The sequence below is a fragment of the Akanthomyces muscarius genome, chromosome 1, assembly GCF_028009165.1.
Source record: "Akanthomyces muscarius strain Ve6 chromosome 1, whole genome shotgun sequence".
Classification (NCBI taxonomy): Eukaryota; Fungi; Ascomycota; class Sordariomycetes; order Hypocreales; family Cordycipitaceae; genus Akanthomyces; species Akanthomyces muscarius.
Genome location: NC_079241.1, coordinates 2,295,904 through 2,318,432, shown reverse-complemented (window position 1 = coordinate 2,318,432; position 22,529 = coordinate 2,295,904). Strand labels below are relative to the sequence as shown.

The 22,529-nt window shown below is 51.2% G+C and overlaps 11 protein-coding genes across 12 annotated transcripts; 5 read left to right on the top strand and 6 right to left on the bottom strand.

The window, feature by feature from the left end:
* Positions 1-712: 712 nt before the first annotated feature.
* On the top strand, positions 713-3,532 carry LMH87_005742 (uncharacterized protein; the record flags this gene model as incomplete). The annotated part of the gene is made up of 3 exons (XM_056203514.1): positions 713-838; positions 984-2,925; positions 2,982-3,532. The coding sequence occupies 3 exons, from the start codon at positions 713-715 to the stop codon at positions 3,530-3,532; spliced, it is 2,619 nt and encodes an 872-aa protein (XP_056058967.1).
* A 1,578-nt stretch (positions 3,533-5,110) lies between these two features.
* LMH87_005741 (uncharacterized protein) lies at positions 5,111-6,893 on the top strand (the record flags this gene model as incomplete). The annotated part of the gene is made up of 2 exons (XM_056203513.1): positions 5,111-5,277; positions 5,339-6,893. The coding sequence occupies 2 exons, from the start codon at positions 5,111-5,113 to the stop codon at positions 6,891-6,893; spliced, it is 1,722 nt and encodes a 573-aa protein (XP_056058966.1).
* Positions 6,894-7,046: 153 nt separating this feature from the next.
* LMH87_005740 (uncharacterized protein) lies at positions 7,047-8,699 on the bottom strand (the record flags this gene model as incomplete). Of its 2 annotated transcripts, none has more annotated exons than XM_056203511.1 (5): positions 7,047-7,546; positions 7,602-7,788; positions 7,849-8,250; positions 8,306-8,320; positions 8,400-8,699. In XM_056203511.1, the coding sequence occupies 5 exons, from the start codon at positions 8,697-8,699 to the stop codon at positions 7,047-7,049; spliced, it is 1,404 nt and encodes a 467-aa protein (XP_056058964.1). The 2 variants fall into 2 exon arrangements, with proteins under 2 accessions (XP_056058964.1, XP_056058965.1); XM_056203512.1 differs by lacking the exon at positions 7,602-7,788 and having other exon boundaries at positions 7,849-7,956; positions 8,034-8,250.
* A 1,073-nt stretch (positions 8,700-9,772) lies between these two features.
* Positions 9,773-11,844, top strand: LMH87_005739 (uncharacterized protein; the record flags this gene model as incomplete). Its single annotated transcript, XM_056203510.1, has 3 exons — positions 9,773-10,448; positions 10,509-10,896; positions 10,950-11,844. 3 exons carry the CDS (start codon positions 9,773-9,775, stop codon positions 11,842-11,844), a joined length of 1,959 nt encoding a protein of 652 aa, XP_056058963.1.
* A 118-nt stretch (positions 11,845-11,962) lies between these two features.
* Positions 11,963-12,846, bottom strand: LMH87_005738 (uncharacterized protein; the record flags this gene model as incomplete). The annotated part of the gene is made up of 4 exons (XM_056203509.1): positions 11,963-12,530; positions 12,583-12,620; positions 12,672-12,718; positions 12,768-12,846. The coding sequence occupies 4 exons, from the start codon at positions 12,844-12,846 to the stop codon at positions 11,963-11,965; spliced, it is 732 nt and encodes a 243-aa protein (XP_056058962.1).
* A 579-nt stretch (positions 12,847-13,425) lies between these two features.
* On the bottom strand, positions 13,426-15,059 carry LMH87_005737 (uncharacterized protein; the record flags this gene model as incomplete). Its single annotated transcript, XM_056203508.1, has 4 exons — positions 13,426-13,647; positions 13,704-14,620; positions 14,677-14,754; positions 14,804-15,059. 4 exons carry the CDS (start codon positions 15,057-15,059, stop codon positions 13,426-13,428), a joined length of 1,473 nt encoding a protein of 490 aa, XP_056058961.1.
* A 611-nt stretch (positions 15,060-15,670) lies between these two features.
* Positions 15,671-16,801, top strand: LMH87_005736 (uncharacterized protein; the record flags this gene model as incomplete). Its single annotated transcript, XM_056203507.1, has 6 exons — positions 15,671-15,685; positions 15,733-15,811; positions 15,860-15,966; positions 16,025-16,096; positions 16,147-16,578; positions 16,625-16,801. The coding sequence occupies 6 exons, from the start codon at positions 15,671-15,673 to the stop codon at positions 16,799-16,801; spliced, it is 882 nt and encodes a 293-aa protein (XP_056058960.1).
* Positions 16,802-16,984: 183 nt separating this feature from the next.
* Positions 16,985-17,633, bottom strand: LMH87_005735 (uncharacterized protein; the record flags this gene model as incomplete). Its single annotated transcript, XM_056203506.1, has 2 exons — positions 16,985-17,236; positions 17,304-17,633. The coding sequence occupies 2 exons, from the start codon at positions 17,631-17,633 to the stop codon at positions 16,985-16,987; spliced, it is 582 nt and encodes a 193-aa protein (XP_056058959.1).
* A 1,087-nt stretch (positions 17,634-18,720) lies between these two features.
* Positions 18,721-20,271, bottom strand: LMH87_005734 (uncharacterized protein; the record flags this gene model as incomplete). Its single annotated transcript, XM_056203505.1, has 3 exons — positions 18,721-19,720; positions 19,778-19,860; positions 19,939-20,271. 3 exons carry the CDS (start codon positions 20,269-20,271, stop codon positions 18,721-18,723), a joined length of 1,416 nt encoding a protein of 471 aa, XP_056058958.1.
* Positions 20,272-20,337: 66 nt separating this feature from the next.
* On the top strand, positions 20,338-20,600 carry LMH87_005733 (uncharacterized protein; the record flags this gene model as incomplete). The annotated part of the gene is made up of 2 exons (XM_056203504.1): positions 20,338-20,387; positions 20,444-20,600. The coding sequence occupies 2 exons, from the start codon at positions 20,338-20,340 to the stop codon at positions 20,598-20,600; spliced, it is 207 nt and encodes a 68-aa protein (XP_056058957.1).
* A 619-nt stretch (positions 20,601-21,219) lies between these two features.
* LMH87_005732 (uncharacterized protein) lies at positions 21,220-22,212 on the bottom strand (the record flags this gene model as incomplete). The annotated part of the gene is made up of 2 exons (XM_056203502.1): positions 21,220-21,874; positions 21,929-22,212. 2 exons carry the CDS (start codon positions 22,210-22,212, stop codon positions 21,220-21,222), a joined length of 939 nt encoding a protein of 312 aa, XP_056058956.1.
* Between the last annotated feature and the right edge of the window lie 317 nt (positions 22,213-22,529).

The following is a 22,529-nucleotide window of genomic DNA, read 5'->3' as shown; positions in this document are numbered from 1 at the left end:
TAGTTACCTACACCGTGGCGCACGTTCGCCTCTCTTCACGCCAGCCGACCAGATCTAAGTCTGCACAAAAGTTTACTCCAATATCAAGAACCTATCAAAGCGCAAGCTTATGCATTAGCGGCGTCTTGGTGGCTGGCCGGGGGTCTTGCAGGCTTCTGCAAGCTCAGCCAGGGTGAGCTAGATCAGGCCAGGCCTGCCCAGGCGGGCTGCAACCCAAAGCCCCACTGCCAAACCCAAACTCACTGAAGAGACTTCCATCCACCTTCCAAGCACATGCAGCCGCTGAAGAGCGCTGTTCGGCTGACGACTTCAGCACCTTACGGCGGTCCTGCAGCGCTAGCAGGGCCACCGAGCCACCAAGCCACCACCGCCACTGGCCATGCTTAGGCAGGCTGAACCCGAGAGGGGCGCCAACACACACGCCGCCGCCTCGTTGTTATCTCTCTGGCTGCGTCCCCTGGCCCATGTGAACGTAATAGACTTCTCCTGCTGCCTCGTCCCGGACTGCCTCTCCTCTGCACACGCCGCCTATATATCACCAACTTTGGAGACGCTCCCGCCCGTGGACCGAGATCAGCAGCCTGCAGAAGAACTCGACTCTCGTAACGATATATAGGCAAAAGCGGTGGCTCGCTTCCCCTCCCCCGCATCGCAGAATATACCCACGCATTGTCCAACGTCGCAAGCACCTCGCGGTCATAAATCCTTCGCCATGGCTCGCCGCGAGTCGCTCTCGGAAATTTTGGCCGCCAACCCGGAGCTCTCCCTCAGCGGCAGCATCGTCTCGGCGGCCTTTAATATTCCGCACGCACTTACCTACCGCAAGGGTGGTGACTGGGTATGCCACTCCTAAATGCCTCTGCTGCGAATATCTCTGCCCGCTTGAGCCAAAAGTTTCGAGCTGAAATGTGGTTACTTGCATGCTGGATTCAACAAGTTTTTGTCATTTTTTATTCGTACGCTCTAACGCAGATGCTTCATAGGGACTTAAACCCCGTGGCGGCCAGTCCGCTCTTTTCGATTCCTTCGCCTACCTCTCCTCCTCCGCGAATCCCTTCAAGCACACCGTTGTCTCCTGGACAGGCGAAATAGATTCTCCCCAAGAAACCACCGAACCCGAGCCGCAGTCGCCGAGAGCTACAACTGTCGGAGTCTCCTCTCTCAACCCTCTCTCGGCCCCTGTCCCCATCGACGGGGTTGCGCAGCTTCCTACCCCACCACCAGTTGACGGACTCTGGCTTCCCAAGTCAGACCAGGAGCGCCTAGAGCGCCAGCTGGCCAATGATAAGACAATCCGAACTGTTCCTGTGTGGCTCGCCGATGAAGATGAAATTACCTCGGAGGGAATCATGCTCCGGGACCAGGGCCGGTGGCGCGGCTATGGCCACCATGACTTGTACAGCTTGTTTCACTACAAGCAGCACGAGCCAACTGATGGGCGGAAGGAAAAGGTCCAATGGGCTGATTATTACCGAATGAACCAAAAGTTCGCCGCCAAGATCATTGAGATCTACAAGCCTGGTGACATTGTCATCATTCATGACTACTTTCTCATGCTCCTCCCTAGCATGCTCCGGCAAGCAGTGCCCAACATGTACATCTCATTCTACTTGCACTGTCCCTTTCCTAGCAGCGAGTTTTTGCGCTGCCTGCCTCGCCGCAGAGAGGTTTTGGAAGGTATCCTTGGCTCCAACCTGGTTGGATTCCAGTCTTACAGCTATTCGCGTCATTTCCTCAGCTGTTGCACGCGCATCTTGGGCTTTCCTTCCGACACTCTTGGAGTCGACGCTTACGGAAGTAGGGTTCAGGTTGGCGTCTTCCCAATTGGTATCGATGCCGCTAAGGTGGAAAAGCTCGCCTGGGCTTCCTCCGTCACCGAGAAATATGACGCACTGAAGAAGATGTACGCCGGCAAAAAGATCATAGTTGGCCGAGACCGTCTTGATAGTGTTCGAGGCGTTGTCCAGAAACTCCAGGCATTCGATCGTTTCCTCGAGATGTATCCGGAGTGGCGGGAAAAGGTGGTTCTTATCCAGGTAACGTCGCCAACCAATAAAGTAGCAGACAAAGAGGATGCAGAGCTCAAGACTTCGACACGAGTGAACGAGCTCGTCATGCAAATCAATGGTCAGTACGGAAGTTTGGGATTTTCACCCGTCCAGCACTATCCCCAATACATCAACCAAGACGAATACTTTGCGTTGCTTCGAGCCGCCGACATTGGTCTCATTACCTCGGTAAGAGACGGCATGAACACAACCAGTCTGGAATATGTGGTCTGTCAAAAGGATGGACATGGACCGCTCATACTGTCCGAGTTTAGCGGTACGGCTGCCAGTTTAAGCGACGCTATCCATATCAACCCTTGGGACCTTACCGATGTTGCCGAGAAGATCAACAGCGCGTTGACGATGCCTGGTGAAGCCCGCTCCAAGATGCAGAGCCGACTGTACGAGCATGTCACAACGCAAACTGTTCAGTCGTGGATGACAAAATTTATCCGGAGAATCCACAGCGTTCTCGGTGACAACTCCATTCAGCATTCCACGCCACTCCTCGACCGCACCCTACTTCTGTCCCAATACCGCGCAGCTTCGAAGCGCATATTCATGTTCGACTATGACGGAACACTCACGCCTATTGTGCGTGAGCCTAGCGCCGCGGTGCCTTCGGAGAGACTGCTTGAATCTCTCAAAGTCTTGGCTTTGGAGCCTCGTAACTCGGTCTGGATCATCTCAGGTAGAGATCAGGAATTCCTTACCCAGCATTTGGGTCATATCCCCGAACTTGGTTTCTCTGCAGAGCATGGCAGCTTCATGAGAGACCCCGGCTCCCAAGAATGGATCAACTTGGCTGAGAAATTCGACATGGGGTGGCAAAAGGAAGTTATCGACGTCTTCCAGAAATACACCGACAAAGTCACAGGTAAGTTGATGGCTGTGAGATACACCCGCCGGACACGTTGTTGACATCCTTACTAGGTTCCTTTATTGAGAGAAAGAGATGCGCCATCACATGGCACTATCGTCTTGCTGACCCTGAGCAGGGCTTGCACATGTCACGGGAGGCTCACAAGGAAGTGGAAGACACTGTCGCTAAGAAGTGGGATGTGGAAGTAATGGCTGGTAAGGCAAATGTCGAGGTGCGACCAACTTTCATCAACAAGGGAGAGATTGTGAAGCGTCTCATCAGCCGTTATCACAACCCGGGTCTTACTGCCAACGAAGGTGACAAGCATGCCGGTAGAATCGAGTTCGCTCTTTGCTCAGGTGATGACTCTACAGATGAAGACATGTTCCGCAGCCTAAATGGAGTTTCGGGCTCCGTGCTGGACGCTGATCACGTCTTCACTGTTACTGTTGGTGCAAGCACCAAGGTCACACTGGCAAAGTGGCACTTGCTCGAGCCAGAGGATGTGATTGAGTGTGTCACTCTGCTATCGGAGCAAAAAGGTCACTTGGCACTAGAACGAATGGGCGAAGTGAATTTGGCAGCCTTGAGCTCAGTTGAGGGACACATTCCAACATCCTAAAGGAAGCCACGGTGAGCCAGGAAGAAAAGACAGAGAGAAAAAGGAACATGTAAACGAGAATAGAGGTTCTTGGCCGAGGAAGCATTGCAGGATATATGATATGGAGCAAAGCATAGACGGGCACGGCGCATTGGGAAAGATGCCAGGGCAGATATTTTCATCTGGCATTGATAGAAGCGTTTTTAGTTAAGCACCACATAGCAGATAGGAATCACGGCATTTGCGACATCCTTGGGTTCTGGGCCGGCGGCAGTTGACTGCAACGGTAATTAGGACACCTGTTGAGAAATAGAGGCGTCGATGGTTTCCGCTCGTCTATACGAGTAAAACCAATTGCCACTTCGCGCCCGGGTGAGCGGCGCGTTTAATGGTCACGCGCAATTATTTTTCGCAATGCCTTGTGATGGATGGCGCTATGCAGTATGAAGGCCCGACTGACTCGGAGTAAAGTTCTTTGTCTCTCTGCAGCTCTGCAGGCAACACGGAGAAAGACTCGGGCAAAAAGGAAAAAATGCATCCAGATGGAGTGGCGCCGCTTGTGAGCTGGTGACGACATTGGCCGGCGCGGCATCACCGGCTCCGTCACGTCCATCGGGCCCCGTAAATAAATTTGGGCCACAATAGCGTCGCAGCCCATCCAGTATGCGCCGCTAGATTATAGACGATTTCGAAGAAAGTAAAGGAGGTAGCGAGTTGGGCCATTGGAGAAGACCAGAAAGAAATCTGCGTGACATGGGCAGATCAGTGGCGCCGAAGGGCCCTATGTTGGGCTGAGACAGCGTTGGCATAGTTTATCTCGTAGAACAAGACAAGACAGGTTACACAATGGGCGAGACATGCCAACTCATTGCCCATCACAACAAAACCATCGTTTCCGGCATGCCGGGATGGCGTTGTGGAGCACTCGCCGGCCCCCAGCTCCCCGACGTCATTCTCCATGTCCGAGTGCGCTGCTCCAGCAAAAAGAAGGACCGAATATATCCATTGTTGCCGCGGAAATGTGTTTTGGAAAACGGGCGAGTTTTGAAATTTCAAGTAAGTGCCCAGAAGCCCAGAAAAATCAAGCAGGAGGTTGGACAGAAGAATCTGGCGTCTGTGTGCGCGCTGCCGCCACTGTGGCCAGGAATATACTTTTGGGGCGCCTCTTGACTCTCTTGATGAGATCATGACGTCTTGACCCGGGTGCAATAAATTGAGAGAAGCTCTCCGCGCTGGTCTCGTGCCCATTAAAAATTAAAATCTCCTCCGTTCTGACAGGCCTAGAATGGCACCGGGACTTCGGAGGTTTGTTCTGCCTTGTCTTGTCTCGCTCGTCGGCTCCATCCTTTTTCTCCAAAACCGGAAGCTTTGCTAGCTTGTGTCGCATCCCATTTAATACTCCCCAATCCCCAGTTCCCCTCCCCCTTTCCCCCCAGCTTCTGTGCACTCTTTCCCCAGGATAATCATACCCTTTGGGTTACTTGATAAAAAAGCTTAATACAACTCTACATCGTCAACAGAGCACAAACAAACTCTTACCCAGTTACAGAAGCCGCACTCATCAAATACATCCGGCAGAAGGACGAAAACACCGTCACCATGTTAGGACTCGGTTCCGTCAAGTTCGACGACCACAACCCCAATACTCAAGAGGGTCGCGAGAATGATGCCCGGGCGTCCAAGTCCGGCCTCGACTACTCGCCGCTGCCACGCCTGACTGGCAAGTCGCTGGCCATGGGTATTCTTATCTCCATGGGCGGTCTGATGTAAGTTTTCCCAGAACATTCTCTTCTGATGCCATCTTGCTAACCGGAAATTGACATGCAGCTTTGGTTATGACACCGGTCAGATCTCTGGCTTCCTCGAAATGCCCGACTTTCTGGATCGATTTGGCCAGATTGATTCGGATGGAAACGCATACTTTAGCAGAGTCCGATCTGGTCTCATCGTCTCCCTGCTGTCCATTGGCACGCTCATTGGCGCGCTCTCCGCCGCTCCCATCGCCGACAAATTCGGCCGCCGCCCTTCGATTTCCTTTTGGTCCCTGGTTACCTCGATTGGCTTTGTCATTCAAATTGCGTCCGTTTCGGCCTGGTACCAAATCATGATTGGCCGTTTCGTCGCCGGTCTGGGTGTCGGCGCATTGAGTCTGCTCGTCCCCATGTACCAGGCTGAGACCGCGCCCGCATGGATTCGCGGTGCCATGGTTTGCGCTTATCAGCTATTTATTACCATGGGCATTTTCCTCGCTGCCTGCTTCAACTTCGGCACATACCACCACCAGAAGTTCAACTCAGCCAGCTGGCGCATCGTCATCGGCCTCGGGTGGATCTGGACCATAATACTTGGTGTTGGCATCCTCTTCTTCCCCGAGACACCTCGATTCAACTACCGCCGCGGAAAAACCGAAGAAGCCATCAAAACCCTTTGCGAAGTTCATGGGGCCCACCGAAATCATTATATCATCCACACCCAAATCGTCGAAATCGAAAGCAAGCTCCACGCAGAGTCCAAGATCAAGATGGGCCACGTCGCCGAGTTCATTTCAATGTTCAAAGCACCACGAATGTTATACCGTCTCTTCCTAGGCGTTGCCCTGCAATCTCTGCAGCAGCTAACAGGAGCCAACTACTTCTTCTATTACGGCGTGAGCATTTTTAAATCGGTAAATATCGACTCGTACATTACCCAGATTATCCTCAACACCATAAACTTCCTCGTCACCTTTATCGGCCTTTATATTGTGGAGCACTTTGGTCGCAGGAAGTCTCTTATTGCTGGATCTGTCTGGATGGTTATTTGCTTTCTTATTTTTGCTTCAGTCGGCCATTTCTCGCTGGATATTGAGAACCCGCAGAACACCCCCACCCCGGGCATTGTTCTCATCGTCTTTGCTTCTCTCTTCATTGTTGGATTTGCCACTACCTGGGGTCCTATGATCTGGACTATCCAGGCCGAGATCTTTCCCTCGCGCTATCGTGCCAAGGGGATGGCCATTTCCACCGCTGCCAACTGGATTTGGAACTTTTGCATCGGTTTCTTCACCCCTTTCATTACTGGAGCCATCGACTACCGATATGGATACGTTTTCGCGGCGTGCAATATTGTTGCAGGGTTTGTCGTTTACTTCTTCGTCATTGAGGGCCAGGGCCGCACCATTGAAGAAATTGATACCATGTATCTTGAGCGTGTTACTCCCTGGAGAAGCACTGAATGGGTCCGCCCTGACGACGAGAAAATGGAAGAGATTCGCCGCAAGGCTGGCATAGATGTCGAGGCCCTTGCTGCTCAAAAGGATGAGAGCTCGAAGATTGCTGGAGATCCTCAGGGCGGCGTACGGGTTGACGGCAGCAACATGGATCACGTTGAGCGACAGTCTTAGACTATCACTACATTGCATTTGTTACGATTCCTTGTTATTTATGCTGGGTCTTTGCACGCTTTATACCAATCAATTGATTTTGTTTTGCACCATTGATAACATCGTCAGCGTCTTGCGCAAGGTGATCACGCACTGTCTAGCCTGGAGAAGTGCTCAATCGCGTTTCCTAGCACGCGGGAAGCTCAGCCACACCAAAGCAATAACTGCGATCAGTGCCAAGATAATTGGCTGTAAAACAGTGACCCCTTTCTTGGACGCGACAACACCGATGATAAATGGGAGTACAGCACTGCCCGTGGCTCCCATGCTCATTGCGAAGCCAATTGCGCTTACATGGATTCTCTTAGGAAGCAGTTTCGCCGTTATCATGACTGCGCCAGGGAACATAGGCCCCAGGAAGAATCCCAAAAATGCCACTGCCACGGCGGAAACGATAAAGTCAGGAACAAGCCAGAATAGAAGCTCCAGGCCCAGACAGATTGCCAAGTAGATGGCCAGGCACAGACGTTCGCCGAACCGCTCCGTCACAAAGCCGAGGGTGGCACGTCCAAGGGCCATGCCAGCCCAGAAACCTGTTCCAGAAATACCAGAAGCGTAGGCGGAAGCGTGGCGAACATTAAGCATGAACGTGACTACCCAGCCTCCCAGTCCAACTGCAGCGCCGGTCAGTATATTGTAATGCTGGATCTTCGATCTCAAGTCAGGTACCTTCCACACCCATGTAGCCGAAAATGAACAGCGCACACAGCCATGTTACGGGGGACTTGATAGCTTCGCGAGTGCCAGCACCAGTTGCTTCAGGATTTTCTCGCCTGTGCTCAGCTTGATATGCGCTGCCTGTCTTGTCCCAGAAGCAGAACGAGAGCCCACAGAGCTCAATCGCTGACAAGCCTACCTGTAACGGTCCAGATGATTAGGCTCCAGCAGTTGACCTAGGAAAAGAACCGACGCTTACCATGATGTAGTAGAAATTGAACCATGGAACTTCGGCTTTCACAACCATATTCGTAGCGATGAGCGGCGAGAATAGCGCTCCGAGAGAATAGCACGCATGCAAGAACCCCTGAATAGTATTTCCCTTGCCCATCGCACCGACCCACGCACAGAAACAGGCGTCAAGCAATCCGTTCCCAAACCCACTGATAGCGTTCACAACGATCAATGCGGGATAAGGTGGGTGTGACGAAAGGACCGCATATGTGACGATGTGGCACAGCGGCGCCATGATAGCGATTCCGCGCTGCCCAAATTTGACGTGGATGCGTGCAATCGAGATCGCGGCCAGCGAGTACCCGATAACAGGCGTTAAGAAAATGAGCGAAATGACAGTCTTTCCAAGACCGTAATAGTCTTCGAGCTGCGCATTCAAGTCAGCGAAGTGCGTCTCTGGAAAAGGACCACCAACAACTTACATATGGCAGCAAAGGCTATAGAATAGGTGTGCGAGTTAGCTGGTCGCGCGTCTGAGGCAAAAATTATATGATCATAAATATGGCCGTTACATACTCCAATAGCGGCGTCATTCATGCCGACGACGAAGAAGGACAGAAACGCGAAGGCCATTTTCTTGATATTGCCACGAGGATAGTTCCATCGTTCCACAACATTCTGCGCATCCGGAGGCGGCACACTGTCGCCTCCATTCTGACTACCGGGCGAGATTAAACCTTCCTCTTGAAAGCTGGCAGAGTCGACTTTTCGACCCTTCCGTGAATTTCCAGCACCACCCAGAGTGTGTAGCTCGAAGACGCCAGGCGCAGCAGACGTGCGTGCTGGGCCGCTCGTTGCAGTGATGGTCTGTGACATTTTTGCTCTTGGGGGTGCTACTTCAACCTGCAAAGCCAAGACTGCGAAGATGAGCGTTGCTGAGAGCGACTCTGACGTTTACTTGGAAACATAGTAGAACGGATATGCGGTCCGAGACGTTGGGCTGCCCGTTACCCCGCGTGGCACAACGGGTTTATTAAGCCGAGTTGAGTCAGCCACAAAGCCTAACTGAACAAGCTTGATGGATATCTTCTCATGGACACTTGGACACTGTGCTGAATTAGCAACCTGATTGAAGTAGTAAAAAAACTATGCAAGATTAATTCATTGATGAGGTGAGTTCGACCCACTCTACTTCATACAGCAAGAGGGCCCGGTAATACCAAGACTAATAGCGGTCATCATATAATAAATAGCTTTACGGATAATTAATACAATTAAAAAAATGATTTTCACTTTTTAAGCAAAGATTTACGACAGAATAAATATAGAGATTCTATGAAGCCGTGTGTAGTGGTGGATAGTGAGTTATCCTGGGCCGAGGCTCAGAACCAGGGTAATTGGCGTTTAAAAGTAATAATGCGGCAAAGGCCGCTCTGTTCTAAAAAGGAAAACAGGTAGAAGAGAAATTAGTTCTACGCTGCTTTTCCTTTCCTCTCATAAAAACTGCATGCTCAGGTCTATAAGAAGTGATCTGCACTAACAAGGCCGTACCTGTTCTCCTGCTATGTGAAAGTGAGTGGGCCACGCAGCTGCTTATCCTCGGACTCTCAGCTTCGGACTCTGAGATGACCTCAGCTAGACACAAAGCCCCCCTGTCAGTCGCGGCTTTTTCGTCAGCAGCCATACAGGGATGCAGGAAGCCAACTCCACCACAGCCCAGTATCTTTAGATGAAGCGTAAAACAATGTGCCGCGGGGTTTCTATTCCGGGCCAAAATGCTGCCAGGGTGCCAGGTTGCGGCCACCGCTCGCACCTGTAGAGTCCGAACGGGGAAGGCTATGCAGCGACCATTCGGCAACACCTGAGTGTGGATTTATGGTCAACACTCAGCCTTATGATGACAAAAATTGCTCTTGGAATGCAAATCATTTCAGTTTACGGTTTGGGTCATGCCATGTCAGAACGGCATGAGCCGCATTACTGGCCAAGGAGGTCGATGCCATGAACGGTGCTTGCTGAAAACCAGCTATATATATACCTGCAGCTGCTCCAGTGATGATGCGTATCTATATTTACAACAGCCAGCTCCTCCGTCTACTCATCTCCTCGCAATGCCTTCTTTGCAAAATCTCGCTATTGCTCTTGTGGCGTCGTCGGCCATCGGCCTTGCCCAAGCCAAAGCCTGTCCGCCACTTGGGCGTGTTCTCCCTGCACCGCGAGCCCCCAGTCAGAACAATGTCGTGCAAGAAGCTATCGGCAAACTCAAAGCCAGTCTCAATGCAACATTGTCACAGAGTATAGTTACTAGCGGCATCTCGGTCGCGGTCAAGTCGACGCACGAGGACAAGCTACTGTTCAACTATCACTATACCCCGCCTGTCCTTTCCGGTATTGGTACCTCTGCGATCGACGAGCATACAATTTATCGTGTCGGAAGTGTATCGAAGATGATGCCTGCATTGTCTGCACTGCAAAGTAGCGAGATCGACATGCATGCGTCCGTGCTGAAATATCTTCCTGATCTGGCCAACAATTCGGACTCTCGCCATTCGATTCACAGAATTCCATGGGAAGACATCAGTGTTGCAGATCTTGCGACACATTTGTCTGGCTTGCCCCGAGACAGTACGATTAACACTTTTTCTCCCCGTTCTATGTATGCGCGTGTTCCTGACAACTTTGCAGTGGCATTCGACCTAGCGCTTCTTCCCACCGGGCCATGGACCAAGATGGGTCTTCCAGACGTTCGTAACGGCACCGGACCGGCGTGCTCTGGGCTTCCAGGCACCAAGAAATGCACTTCGAACGATTTAATTGATACCATCAACCGCAAGCCACTGGTAGAACTTCCTGGTGCTACACCACTCTACTCTAATCTTGCCTACGCGCTGCTCGCCGTGGTCGTGGAAGCTGCTACTGGGAAGAAATTCGACGAAGTGGCCAAGTCTGGTATTTTTGACGTGGCCAATATGACAAGCACGTCTTTTAATGGCCCAGTCGGCACTTTCTCCAAGACTGGCTTCGTGCCAAAGGGCGAGTCCACTTGGAACGTCACTTTGGGGATTTTCGAAGCGTAGGGAGCACTCGCCGTGTCTTTTAGACTGATCGTATGCTGACATACAATAGTGTCGGGGGTCTGTTTTCCAACACCCTGGATATGATCTCGTTTACCGAGTCTATTGTCACAAACAAGTTTCTTTCACCAAAAGAAACTAGAGAGTGGATGAAGCCCGCTAGCCACACTTCATCTATGGGAATGTCCGTCGGGGCCCCGTGGGAGATTCTACGCAGCAACACCCTGACCGAAGACAAGCGCCTGATTGAAGTTTATACCAAAAGCGGAGATTTTGGCTTATACCACGCCCTGATTGGGGCCATCACCGACTATGATATTGTGATGACTGTTCTTTCGGGTGGCGAAGAAGTCAGCTTGGACCCCGACACGCGCTCCAAGATCTTCAGCACAGTTGCCCGAGCTCTGGTTCCGGCTATCGACAAAGCTGCCAGAGATGAGGCCTCTAACCCGGATGGTTACACTGGAACCTATTTCGACAAATCAACAAACTCTACCCTTGAACTTGCAATGGACGAGGGCGCTGGAGTCGTCATCAAGAAGTTTGTTGTTCGTGGATTCGATGCGCTATCCAACATGCCCAGCTACAGCCTCAGCGCCGCAGGGGCCAGCCCCAAGAACATCACCGTAAATGGCCGCATGTACCCAGTCGACATCAATGGCGAAGCACCAGTTATGCGAAACCATGCCAGAAGCATACCTCAGGATCGTTGCAGCACATTGACCATGTGGAGGGCCTATTTCGATACCACAACTGACAAGGAAGCCGCTGCCAAAGATGAAGCGCTATTTTACGCGGATGGAAACTGCGAAACTTGGTTCAATTTCGATCAGACGTCTTACGACTACCTCAGCCTGGGCGAGTTTGTTTTTGTACATGATAAGCGCGGTGGTGTGAAGGCTGTTAAGAGCCCAGCGTTTGATGTGACTTTTGGAAAGATTAATTAGGAAGCATGCGGGGCGAAAGAGTGCAGGCAAGAGTACCTTCTTGTTCCAATTGCTAGTCGCTAGTGTATTTCCAAGGCGTTTACGGCCAACTTTTCAGCTTGAGAATATAACGCACTTTTCAGCGATCTCCTCTCTTCAACCAAGGTTCAGCAGCCTTGAGAATGATTTCGTGGACTGTGCGGTCACCGGAGGCATTGAGGGCGCCTTCGTACATATCATCGCCAATGCGCTTAAAGAAGTAAAGTGTAGAAATCCAGACAAAATCAGCGTAGCTTACTTCTTTTCCACTGAAAAAAGGGCCATCCGGGTTCTCCTTCAGCATCGCAGTCACTTCCTGCAGGGCTGGCGCAGCCGCAGCGAAGGCAGCCTCGCCGCCGTTTTTAGCCTCGTGTTCGGCCAGATCACAACCGACAATATCGGTTCGGTCCTTCATCCAGTACTCAACGCTAGCGGGATTGAGCAACCGCTTGGGAATCTGGTTCAGGCCAATGGCCATAAGCGGCCGAAATGCCCTGGGCACCACCTCCTCGATCCGGCTCTGGTAAGGGGAATCAAGGTGCGCAGACGGCTCGGGGTACCGCTTCTCAATGAGGTCGGCAATCCTGCGCGACTCCTGGGACCAGGTCCCATCAGGGAACTTGATGGCGGGAATGGTGTATGGCCAACGTGTATCATTAGGCTCAATACTGTTTTTCGAATTAGCTACCACAGTGTGTAAAGAGCGACGGGAGGACTTACTGAGGCTGGAGCGTCGGCTTGATGTCTGGGTACTCAATCTGAAGCTCGCGTTAATCATGCGACAAGTAAAGGACGTTTTGTTATCCTACCCATTTTGTTTCGTAGTCCAAGCCCTTGTAGTTCAACAACAGGCGAGCTATCTGATGTTAGTGTCGGTGTTGCCACGTTCGGATCCCCGCACTGACTCTTCCACGGGTTGAGGGACCAAGCAACGCACGGTTCCTTGCTTGGGAGGTCAAAAAAGACAATTTTTTCAGAAGACATAGTTTAGTGCAGAAACAGTGAGAAACTATCAATTTCGACAGTGATATAGCAGATGCTGAAGTGAAGTACGGTCGGTCAGCAAGTGATGCTCACGCTCGAAGCTCCATTATTAATAGAGCTTGGTAGTCCGGCCACGCAAAAGAGCCGGCGTCGCTCGGCACGATTTTGTAGATGCCCCCACCCTCGTAGAATTGATTACAAATAGTAGCAAGACAATGCGACAATGACATCGACGAGACTGTGTTGCTTTGCCTCCACAGCCTCTCCAATTGTGCGACAAGGTCTATGAACAGCAGCGGACAGGCTGTAGTGTGATCGACCAAAGGATGCCGCTCTCGCTAAAGCATAGAATATCAGCAATATAATAACAACCAAGGGAATTGAGAAACAGTTCTTGAACAGCCGCTACCCGCTGCTTTGGCTTCGCCCTTGGTTACCACGTGGAAACGGTTTCATATAGCCAGAAGAGATCTCGCAGGAAGCATTAGAAGCCATGTTGAAGCCATGTTGAAGCCATTTGGCTAAAGCGATTTCGTTTGAGTAGGGAAGTTTTAAGCGATAAATCATTTCACACACTCTCTACAATGCGTAGCGATAGTTAGGATGGAAATCGCCCGAGCTGCCGGCATCAATCTCCGCTTGTCTCTCTTCTAGGGACAGCTTTTCCCTTCTCTTGTTTTCTCGGAGAAGATAGGAGTACAGCACAATGTGACCAACGATTGCTAGCAATGCAGCGCCAAGCGAGGTGCTGAGACCAATCACATACTTGCCATTGTGCTTGGTCTTGAACACTTGGCCTACCTGTAAAATGTGTCAGCTATTATACGTATCAAACGGCTTAGTATCTTCTCACTGACCAATATGCCAGCAGTGTTGCCGATCGTTTGGTTGGTGCCGATAGCCATGGCGCGCTTGTAATACGGTGCGTGGCTATTCAACAACCAAGCGCAGTTCAAGCCGACGATAATATATGCTCCAGGCGCGACAAGAAAAGTTGAAAAATACAAAACTCCGCGCTCTCTCCCAGGCACTCCCAGATTTATCGCATATCCTACAGCGGTTAAAAGGGCTGCGGGCATCATGAAATGGGCCCGGTAGGCCCATCGATCTGACATCCAAGAGATGACGAGATAGGCCGCAGAGCCCCAGAAAAAGACCGGAACAGTGAGAAGCTGCGTCGTGACTGTGTCGTATCCGAAAGATTTGATTATGAGAGGCAGGAAACTGGAGAGACTGAAAGAGCATGTGTCTGCCATGAACTGACTCCAACAGCTTATATAGAGCTTGGGATCCAGAGCTGCCCGGCGCACTTGGGCCCAATCGAACTCCGGCGTTCCATTGTATCGCGCATTGATCTCAGCCCGAACTCGCATCAACTTTCGGTCGCTCTCATCAAGAAACTTGGCCGTTTCGAAGTTGTCTGGCAAGAAAAAGTAGACAACAATGGAGACGAGCACAGTAGCGCGGCCCTCGATGATGAACAGCCACCTCCAGCCTTGTAAGCCGGCAATGCCGTCCATCTTGATGAGAGCGTAGGCGAACAGACCGCCAAAAGAGCCAGACAGCGCTGCAGAGACAAAAAGATACGAGACGCGCAATGCCTGTTCTTTTGGCTCGTAGAAGGTGCTCAGGTACAGAGCGAGGCAAGGGAACATGCCAGATTCGCAGAGACCAAGAAGCAGTCGACTAGCGTAGAGCTGTCCAGCGTTATGCATGAATCCTGTTCCGATCAGGACAGTTGACCAGCAAAATATAAGCAGCGGAATCATGCGGCCTACAAGTCAGTCGATCAGGATTAAGTTTTGCTCTCGTGATTGTTGCTACACTCACTGGGGTGGAACTTTTTGAGAACGAGAGAGCAAGGAATTTCTGCTGCCACGTAGGTGACATAAAAGAGCGTCACAGCATCTTAAAAAAGTCAGAATATCGCAGCTAAACGCTTTGTCGCGGAACTCACTTCCAAGTTGTCCATCCGTCATGCCAAGATCCTTGACCATTCCTGCAGAAGCAGCATTTCCAATATTGGAACGATCGAGGTATGCAGAGAGAAACACAATAGTCATAACCGGAGCAATCCACAAGTCAAGCTTGCGCAGCAGCTTCTTTTGCGCCACTGGGTCGATGTATAGTTCTGGTGTAGAAGCCGACGCTTCATGGGGTTTATACTCCATATCAAAATCTAGGCCAGTTTTCTCTGCTGAGTATGTAGACATGGTCGAAGCAGAGTGTAGGCCCTTTAGAGATTGTGGGTGATGTGATGTGTGAATTTGTTTCAAGACAAGGTAGTGGCGAGGCCGTTAGATATACGTATTTCGCGGACGCGGCGGCAACTCGTGGGGGTGGGCTCTGATTGCAGAATCCGGGGAAATATTACCAATACGTCTAGAGTTGAAACAGCGTGGTGAAAGAGGCTGTGGATGTCGTCGGCGAATGTCCCGATCACACGCCGAGAAAGAAGGCCAATATTTATCTCGACTCCGTGATAGATAAGGCAGCCCCCCGAGATTGTCCTCCGAAGTGCGGTTGTTTGAGTGCCCCATTTACATGAGCGCGGCCAACTGACCGAAGCCGGGTCGAGCATCCTGTGACGTCCCGCCGTAGTGTCGCCGTAGCGTCGCCGACATCTTTCTGTGGCGGCGGCACTGGCGGGCTTCCATCGCCGCGGTTTGAAGCAGGCAATGATGTGACCGAGTCTAAATTTGCCTAGAAATGAAACTTCCAGGTTTATCTAGCAATAACATCATATGTTTTGATTTGGTTCGCTGTGAAGCCTGGGTAGTTGCCTCTACCAAATCCCAAGTTATCAATTACAAGACGTGGAGCCATGTTTATCGTACCTGTAAGTCGCTAGCGCACACTTGGAAGGCCTCTTATTCACAGGTTTAGGTATGGAGTCGACTTGTCAGGTTCATTTCGGATGATGGCCGAGAGCTGTGTGGCGAACCGGAAGATGGAAATGTTGATGGTAAGTAGTAGCGATGAAGGAGTTAATATGGTGCTGATCTCGGTACAGTTGGACTCGCGCTGGCCGCCGGCGAAACTGTCAAGGTGCGAGTACTTGAGCTGAATTCTGCTCTGAAACCTGGTAAATTCACTGGTGAAGTGACTTCGATTCAAAAAGTTGGTACATGTGCAACACCACCTCTGACAGCTGTCCATGAGCTGACAGATGACCAAGCTTCTCTCTCCCCTTGCGCCAGATGAAGTAGGCACTATCCGATGCGTCGGCCTCAACTTCAAGGACCACGCGGTGAGCTTGAGCGAAACTAGAGCCGTGTGATTAATCTAACAGAATAATAGGCCGAGCTCAATCTACCCCTTCCTAAAGTGCCAGAGGTCTTCATGAAGCCCGCTGGATGTGTGAATGGTCCCTTGGGCGCTGTCGTCATACCCAGATCTGCAACGTCCGCAGACGCAGAAGTTGAGCTCGCCATTGTTCTCGCTTGTGACTGCAAGAATGTTGATGTTACTTCCGCTGCCGACTACATCCTCGGGTTTACCACAGCCAACGATATCACTTGTAGAGATGTTCAAGGAAAGACGTCGCAATGGGGGTATTGCAAGGGCTATGATGGATTTTGCCCGCTGGGCCCAACTTTGATCTCGGCGAAGCATCTCCCTGAGCCGCTCCAGCTGCGAATGACAACGACGATCGATGGTAGCGTAATCCAAGACGGAACGACAACTGACATGATATTTTCTCCGGAAGAGATTGTATCATATCTATCCCAAGTGAGTTTCTCCGAATACGTAATGATGCAGTTGCTAATTGAGCAAGGATACAACGCTGCCCCGAGGCACTGTAATTCTGACCGGGACCCCTGCAGGCATCGGCCACAGCCACCGACCGCCGCGCTACCTTACCCCAGGCTGCGACCTCAAAGTTGGCATTGAACGCATCGGAACTTTGGTCAATCCTGTTGTCGCGGACAGCACTTCGCATTCAAGGCTGTAAATCGACTTTCACCAAAAGCAGGAAGTTGACAAGCTTCCGTATCAACAAGATGGACAAAATAAATTGGTTAAAAGAACGTAAAATACACAATAACAGCCGCCCTTCCGTAATTAATTCAGCAATGGTATCTTCAGCACTGTACTTCGAATATTGTTTCCCACAGATCAAATCGATTGCTTTACCTCACTGCGGTGGGTAAGTCATGCCAGGAGCTGTCTTGTATTGCTGGTCCACGCTGCCTTGGCGCAGAAGACGCTCACGATTCTCCGCTTCCTTGTCATGCTGGATAATGGAGCAGCATCCACAGCAAATTGTCCTAGCAATGTCTTCAATGCAGTTGCCCTCGAGATTGTACTTTTCGCGAATCGCTTGGCGCTGCATTGCGACAGGGACACAGGCAACGCCGAGGCAGGCGGCGCCACAGAGCAGCAGGCACTATTATAAGCAAAATCCACGTCAGTGCATAAATTACAATAGATGAGAATTTTTGTAGGCATCTTACGCTGGTGTTGACGGGCTCGTACCCTTCGAGCTCGACTGAATGCTGCATTCTGTGCTGGACCTTGCCAAAGGTGACGCATGGAAGGCAACATGTGATTAAACAGGTGTCGATGGGATTGAAGCAGTCGAAAAATCCTGCAAACCATGACTGGGCCCCGGTGGGCGATCGAGAGTGGATGTGCTCTGAGGGACGGGCGAGCAAGTCGTTGGCCCTGTCCGTCCAGTACTTTACGTCTTGGTCCTTGACGGGGCCGCTGCCATGGACTGGTGCGCTGGCCTGAACCGGTGCGCTGGCCTGAGCAGGCTTTTGCTCTGGAATCGGAGTCGTCATGATGTAAGTGATGGAAAGGAAGCGATTTGAAGACCGGAGGTTATGATGGAGTGGTACTGAAGACGGCAGAGAGAAAGACAAGATGTGAAACCAGTGGCGGCGGACAAACCACCTTATAAAAAGGCTTGCACTTATAGATATTCAAACTTCTCCTATTTTCTGTAGCTACTCCTTACCGCTTCAAAGCAGCCTTGTCTAGACCGGGCTGATTTTCACAAGCCGAGGGGGCCGAGAAGCATTCCAACATTGTGGCTGAGGATGTTTACCCCATGCAGCTAGACAAGGCGTTTTGTTTGTGCAGTAGAGTGATCAGGACTCAAGAATAAGTACTGATTTTACGATTCAATGGAATTAATGCAGCTTGTGACAGCCGAATGCGGGCGTTGGGCTCCAGCCAAGCTCAGCTTCCGGTGGAGCGGTGCCACAAAGTGTTTGATCTTAGCACCCGATGAGTCGCAAACCCGGCAATCACGCGAAAGTAATTTCGACGTTCTTATGTGAGCATTCTAAATTTAAATCAACTAATTTCCCGTGACGGGACTTCACGTCCCTAAGCGGAAAAAATGGCACATCGCGACTCGATTAGCCAGGGCTAATCGGCAGATGGCAGTGTAAGCCCGACAATCCACAAAGCACAATCTTGTGCACATCGACCACTTTGAAGTCCATTGAAAGTACAACTCGTCAGTAAGAAACCAGACAAGCACTCGTATAGACATCTTTTGATCTGCAAAGAAGGTTGAAAGAAGTTTAGTAGACACCCATTCAGCGTTCGTTGGCTGCCGCCCAAGGGCCGGAAAGCCAAGAAAGGAGGGAACAACCAACGGCGCATACAGCTGCAGTCACGCTCTCCGCCCCTCATTCCGCGTTGTGGTCGAACGAGGTCTAGGCAGTGCAAGTGGGATTGCAGCTGAATGGAGCTGAACGCCTTGCCGCTACTTGAGCCTGCTTAGCGCGCTGTTCAGCCAGTGGCGTATCAGCCCTGCACACCCCCCCCATCATGGCCCGGCACCCGGCTTTCCTTTTTATTGCGCTGGTCAAATTTTAAACTTTTTTCTGCCGTGTTGGTATTGCGGTGGTCATGCCCTCACTGCCGGGCCTCCATGGTTCCCACCAGGTCCTCCCAGAACTGATAGTCTATAGGCTCGGAGAAGTTCCTGGCTGGGCCAAACCAGTTCTCGAGCCAGCTTTCGCCGGCAAGGGATGCATCCCATTCTGCGGATGGATCGTCCGCCATCGCACTTCGTCCCTGGGTCACGAGTCCGTTCTGGAATCGGGGACCTCCAGGCTGCGTCCTGGACATCTCCACGTTGGACTCGGTGGCTTGCGGTGGTGCGTACCCAGTGCGTCGTTCCGCGCTGCCGTTATCTCGGCGGAGCTTCTTTGCTGTCGAGATGCAAAGCTCTATGACTTTGACTTCGATTAGGACGAATTCATTCACCCAGGTATCCGCTCTTTGCTTTTCGCAATAGGCGGCCAGATCCTCCAAGATCGCACCCGTTCTGGAGGACATGGGATCGCGCACAGCGATGATGCCCAGCACCAGGGCGCTGTTGAATAGATTGTGCATGGCCCCACCAGCCTTGAGCCTGTCCGCCATGGTCTTGTACCGAAACTCTAGCTTGAGTTTCAGGTCGGCACAAGCAGAGCTGATACAGGCATCTCGACTGTACTGAAATCGATCCGTGATTGACTCTAACAGCATGTAGGTTCGATGCAGAGTAATCCGCGCAAAATGATATGCTGAGTGCAGATACATTCTCTGCCAATATAGAAAATATCTTTCGTGATCCATGGATGAGTCGGGATTTTCCAGCTGAAAATAGCTCGGCAAGGCACTAGCCCATTCCGTTAACACAGAATCGAGCTTAAGTACCTTTTCGTATGCGCTGTATGAGGTATTCACTGGACTTAGTCCATAACATTCGTCGTGGATGTCTCCCAGTATTCCCGACAGTTGTTGCTGGTACTTGTAGTACAGTGTTGGTGTTGGTTCCGTCAGAGCTTGCTCAGTCGCCGACTCTGCCTCTTCGGATGTCATATCGTCCACCCAAATATTTCGCATATTCATCTCCGTGCAGTGCTTACTATGTATAGTGTAAGGTCTGCCCACAGCAAGCGATATTGATCTGTCCAGACAGTACAATTTGCACCAGAGACGGCGTCGCGATTCCAGCACTTTGGCAGGGAAGCCCCAGGTCTCACCATCAATGTGCATCCCCTGTGCCTGTGCCATGCGTATTGCGAAACTGGATGTAAGCCAGCTCTCAGTCTTTCTTCCAAAATACATCAGATATCTGCTCACCAGAATCCCTGCTCGGACAAGATCGGGACTTTCGCCGGTGAAGGTAGGCGCCAGCACAATTGCCTTTCGGCACGCCCAGAAAAATTGCACAGAGGCTTTTTCGCTGTCTCTCTGCGCTTCGATAGTGGCCTCGAGGGAGCTGTTCAGAAGTACGGCGAATGCGAGCACCATGAAGAGTAAACTTAGCCAACGCAAATCGACGGACGTGAGATCATCGTCGCCCCATTTGCGGTTCCAAAACGAGTCATAGCTTGCTCTAAATGTCGTCTCTTCGACGCAGTCATGTACCACATTCAGTTCGTCGAAATATTTCCGTACGAGCTGGTCCACCATGGCTTTCCGACGCGGCAGGTAGCCTACTAACTCCCAGATGTGGTCGTACGGACCTTTTTCATCCCTATGGAGACCGCTGCGCGCTATGTTGGCATGTATACCATTCATACCAACTGGTAAGTCTGGGCTTTCCATATGCATCATCGATGCTGCGGACTGGTGACCAAAGTAGGAACTGCCATGATATGAAGGTGCCCCACGAGAGTTCCAGATTTGACCAGCATGGGAGGACCCGGTCACACGTGCCTGGGTCTCTGGCAACGGAGTATGTGCTGTTCTTTGGCTACTCGGTGTTGTCTTTGTACTCCTTGAGACGTTGCCTTGAGTAAATAGGGAAGTTTGGCTACTCGGCGTCCGGGGCACTCTAGAGTGTCGGGCGCTCGGCAGGTGGCACATGTGCGGAATGTCGCGCCGGACACAGTTGGCGCATGGTGTCCGTCTATCACACTATTCGACTGATTAATAAAACAAGTTTCGAATTTGGGTTCAGCTTGCGTAAGAACCTTTTGCTTCTGGCGTCGGCATTGCGTACAGACATTACTGTTGTTGGGCCGGCGTCTTGGCATTATCGGCGGTGTCTCTGCACGCTCAGGTCTCTCCATATTTCGTTTCGTCTGATCTCATAGACTTCGCGCAGTCGACTATGCATGAACATCCGCGCTGTTCCCCACGATGAGGTGCGCGTTATAACAGTGAAGAGTAGATAATGCGGAGGGGCTGCCCGCCGATGGTCCGCCGATGTGGCGCCGATGTTCGGCACTTCTCCCCGCAACGGTCGCCTGCCTCCACGGAGCGCGGATCTCCGGCAAATGCAATTAATTGGAGTAAGATGAAAATGTTCACGAAATCACTAATTTACAGCTAATAAACACTAGTATACATAATATACAATGTGAGAGTAATACATGCAGCCAGCTGCTATTATGGGTACAAATGGGTGGTCTTGCCTCAAGCGCCATCTTGCTTTTCTTGAGCAATCGAAGTTCGGATATATCGTTGCATATTTTCAAGCCTCTGCGATAGACTTGCATCATACGGCGAGGATTCCATCATTGCCATCACGAATGGTCCTTGCGCGCCCCAAGTACACCCATGCAGGTGATCGCGGATACTCTCCACGACTTCCATCGACTCTTCATTCGCGTAAAGACCAGAAGAGAGCATTTCTTGGAGCACACTTAAAGCTGCATTTGAATCGCCAAACCTGGTCCAATAGAGAGAAGCAAGTCTGGAGTAGAAAGAGGTTGATACGCCCAGGACGTAGGATGGCAAGCCCAATTCCTTGACGCGGGGGAGAATTTTGAAAGCGTATGGCGAAGAGCGCTTAAACTTTGTGTCCAGGAGCTTCAGACCGTTGTAGATGAAGTGAGGGTAGAGTCGTCCATTTATGTCCATCAAGCGTCGATCAGGTTTAGCTTCGGTAGCAGTAGCGGAACCCTCAATCGGTACGTCCACCGCGGATTTTCCCTTTGCTTTGGCGCTCTTCTTTGTTTTCTTTTTAGAGGGCATGGGTGTTGCAGTGTCCTGCATGATTCCAAGCCGTTCCGGCAGTGAAAAGACTTCGCACTCCATCAAATTCCAAAGCTCAGCATCTGTAGTACAGCTGTCCATGAGACCATCAACACGCGCCCGCTCTTCAGAACGCAGTTGATCATACATGGCTCTCTCAGCCCAATTGGCTGCATCAGCTTCTTTCAGCTCCATGTAGGTGCTGGCCCCTTCTTCATTCGTCGGCACCTCGAACAGACCCAGCGCAACCTGCGCTGCATTGCGAAGAGATGAGGGATATCTGCTCAAGAACTTGTCGCGAAAGTCTGTCAGTCTTGCCTGCTCAACAATCGACCGGGCTGTTGTGTCTGATTGACCGGCGCTAGCTGCTGTTGGGGACACAGTTTGGTCCTTCATCATGCTGAATGCAGTCTTCTTCTTAGAGACGGGCATTTTTCCTTGCGAAATTTCATCGAAAATGCCTTTGAATACTTCGGCTTCTGATGGCGTGATAGTAGACGCTTGTGAGGAGGGCTTTCCCGAGAAATCATCGTTGTGCGGATCATCTTCCCAGTCAAAGGGGATTGAATAGTTTGCCTTGTTCGTCGAGCCCGAGTGTGCCAGCCGGACGACCCGCGCAAATGTTGCCGGGCGGAGGCCATGTTGGATTGTCCTCGTTTGGTATAGAAATAGCAGGATACTCGGAGGCATTGCGTCAAGATACAGCCTGCTGGCTCTTGTCGATGCGATCACTTGTTCTGGTATAAAAT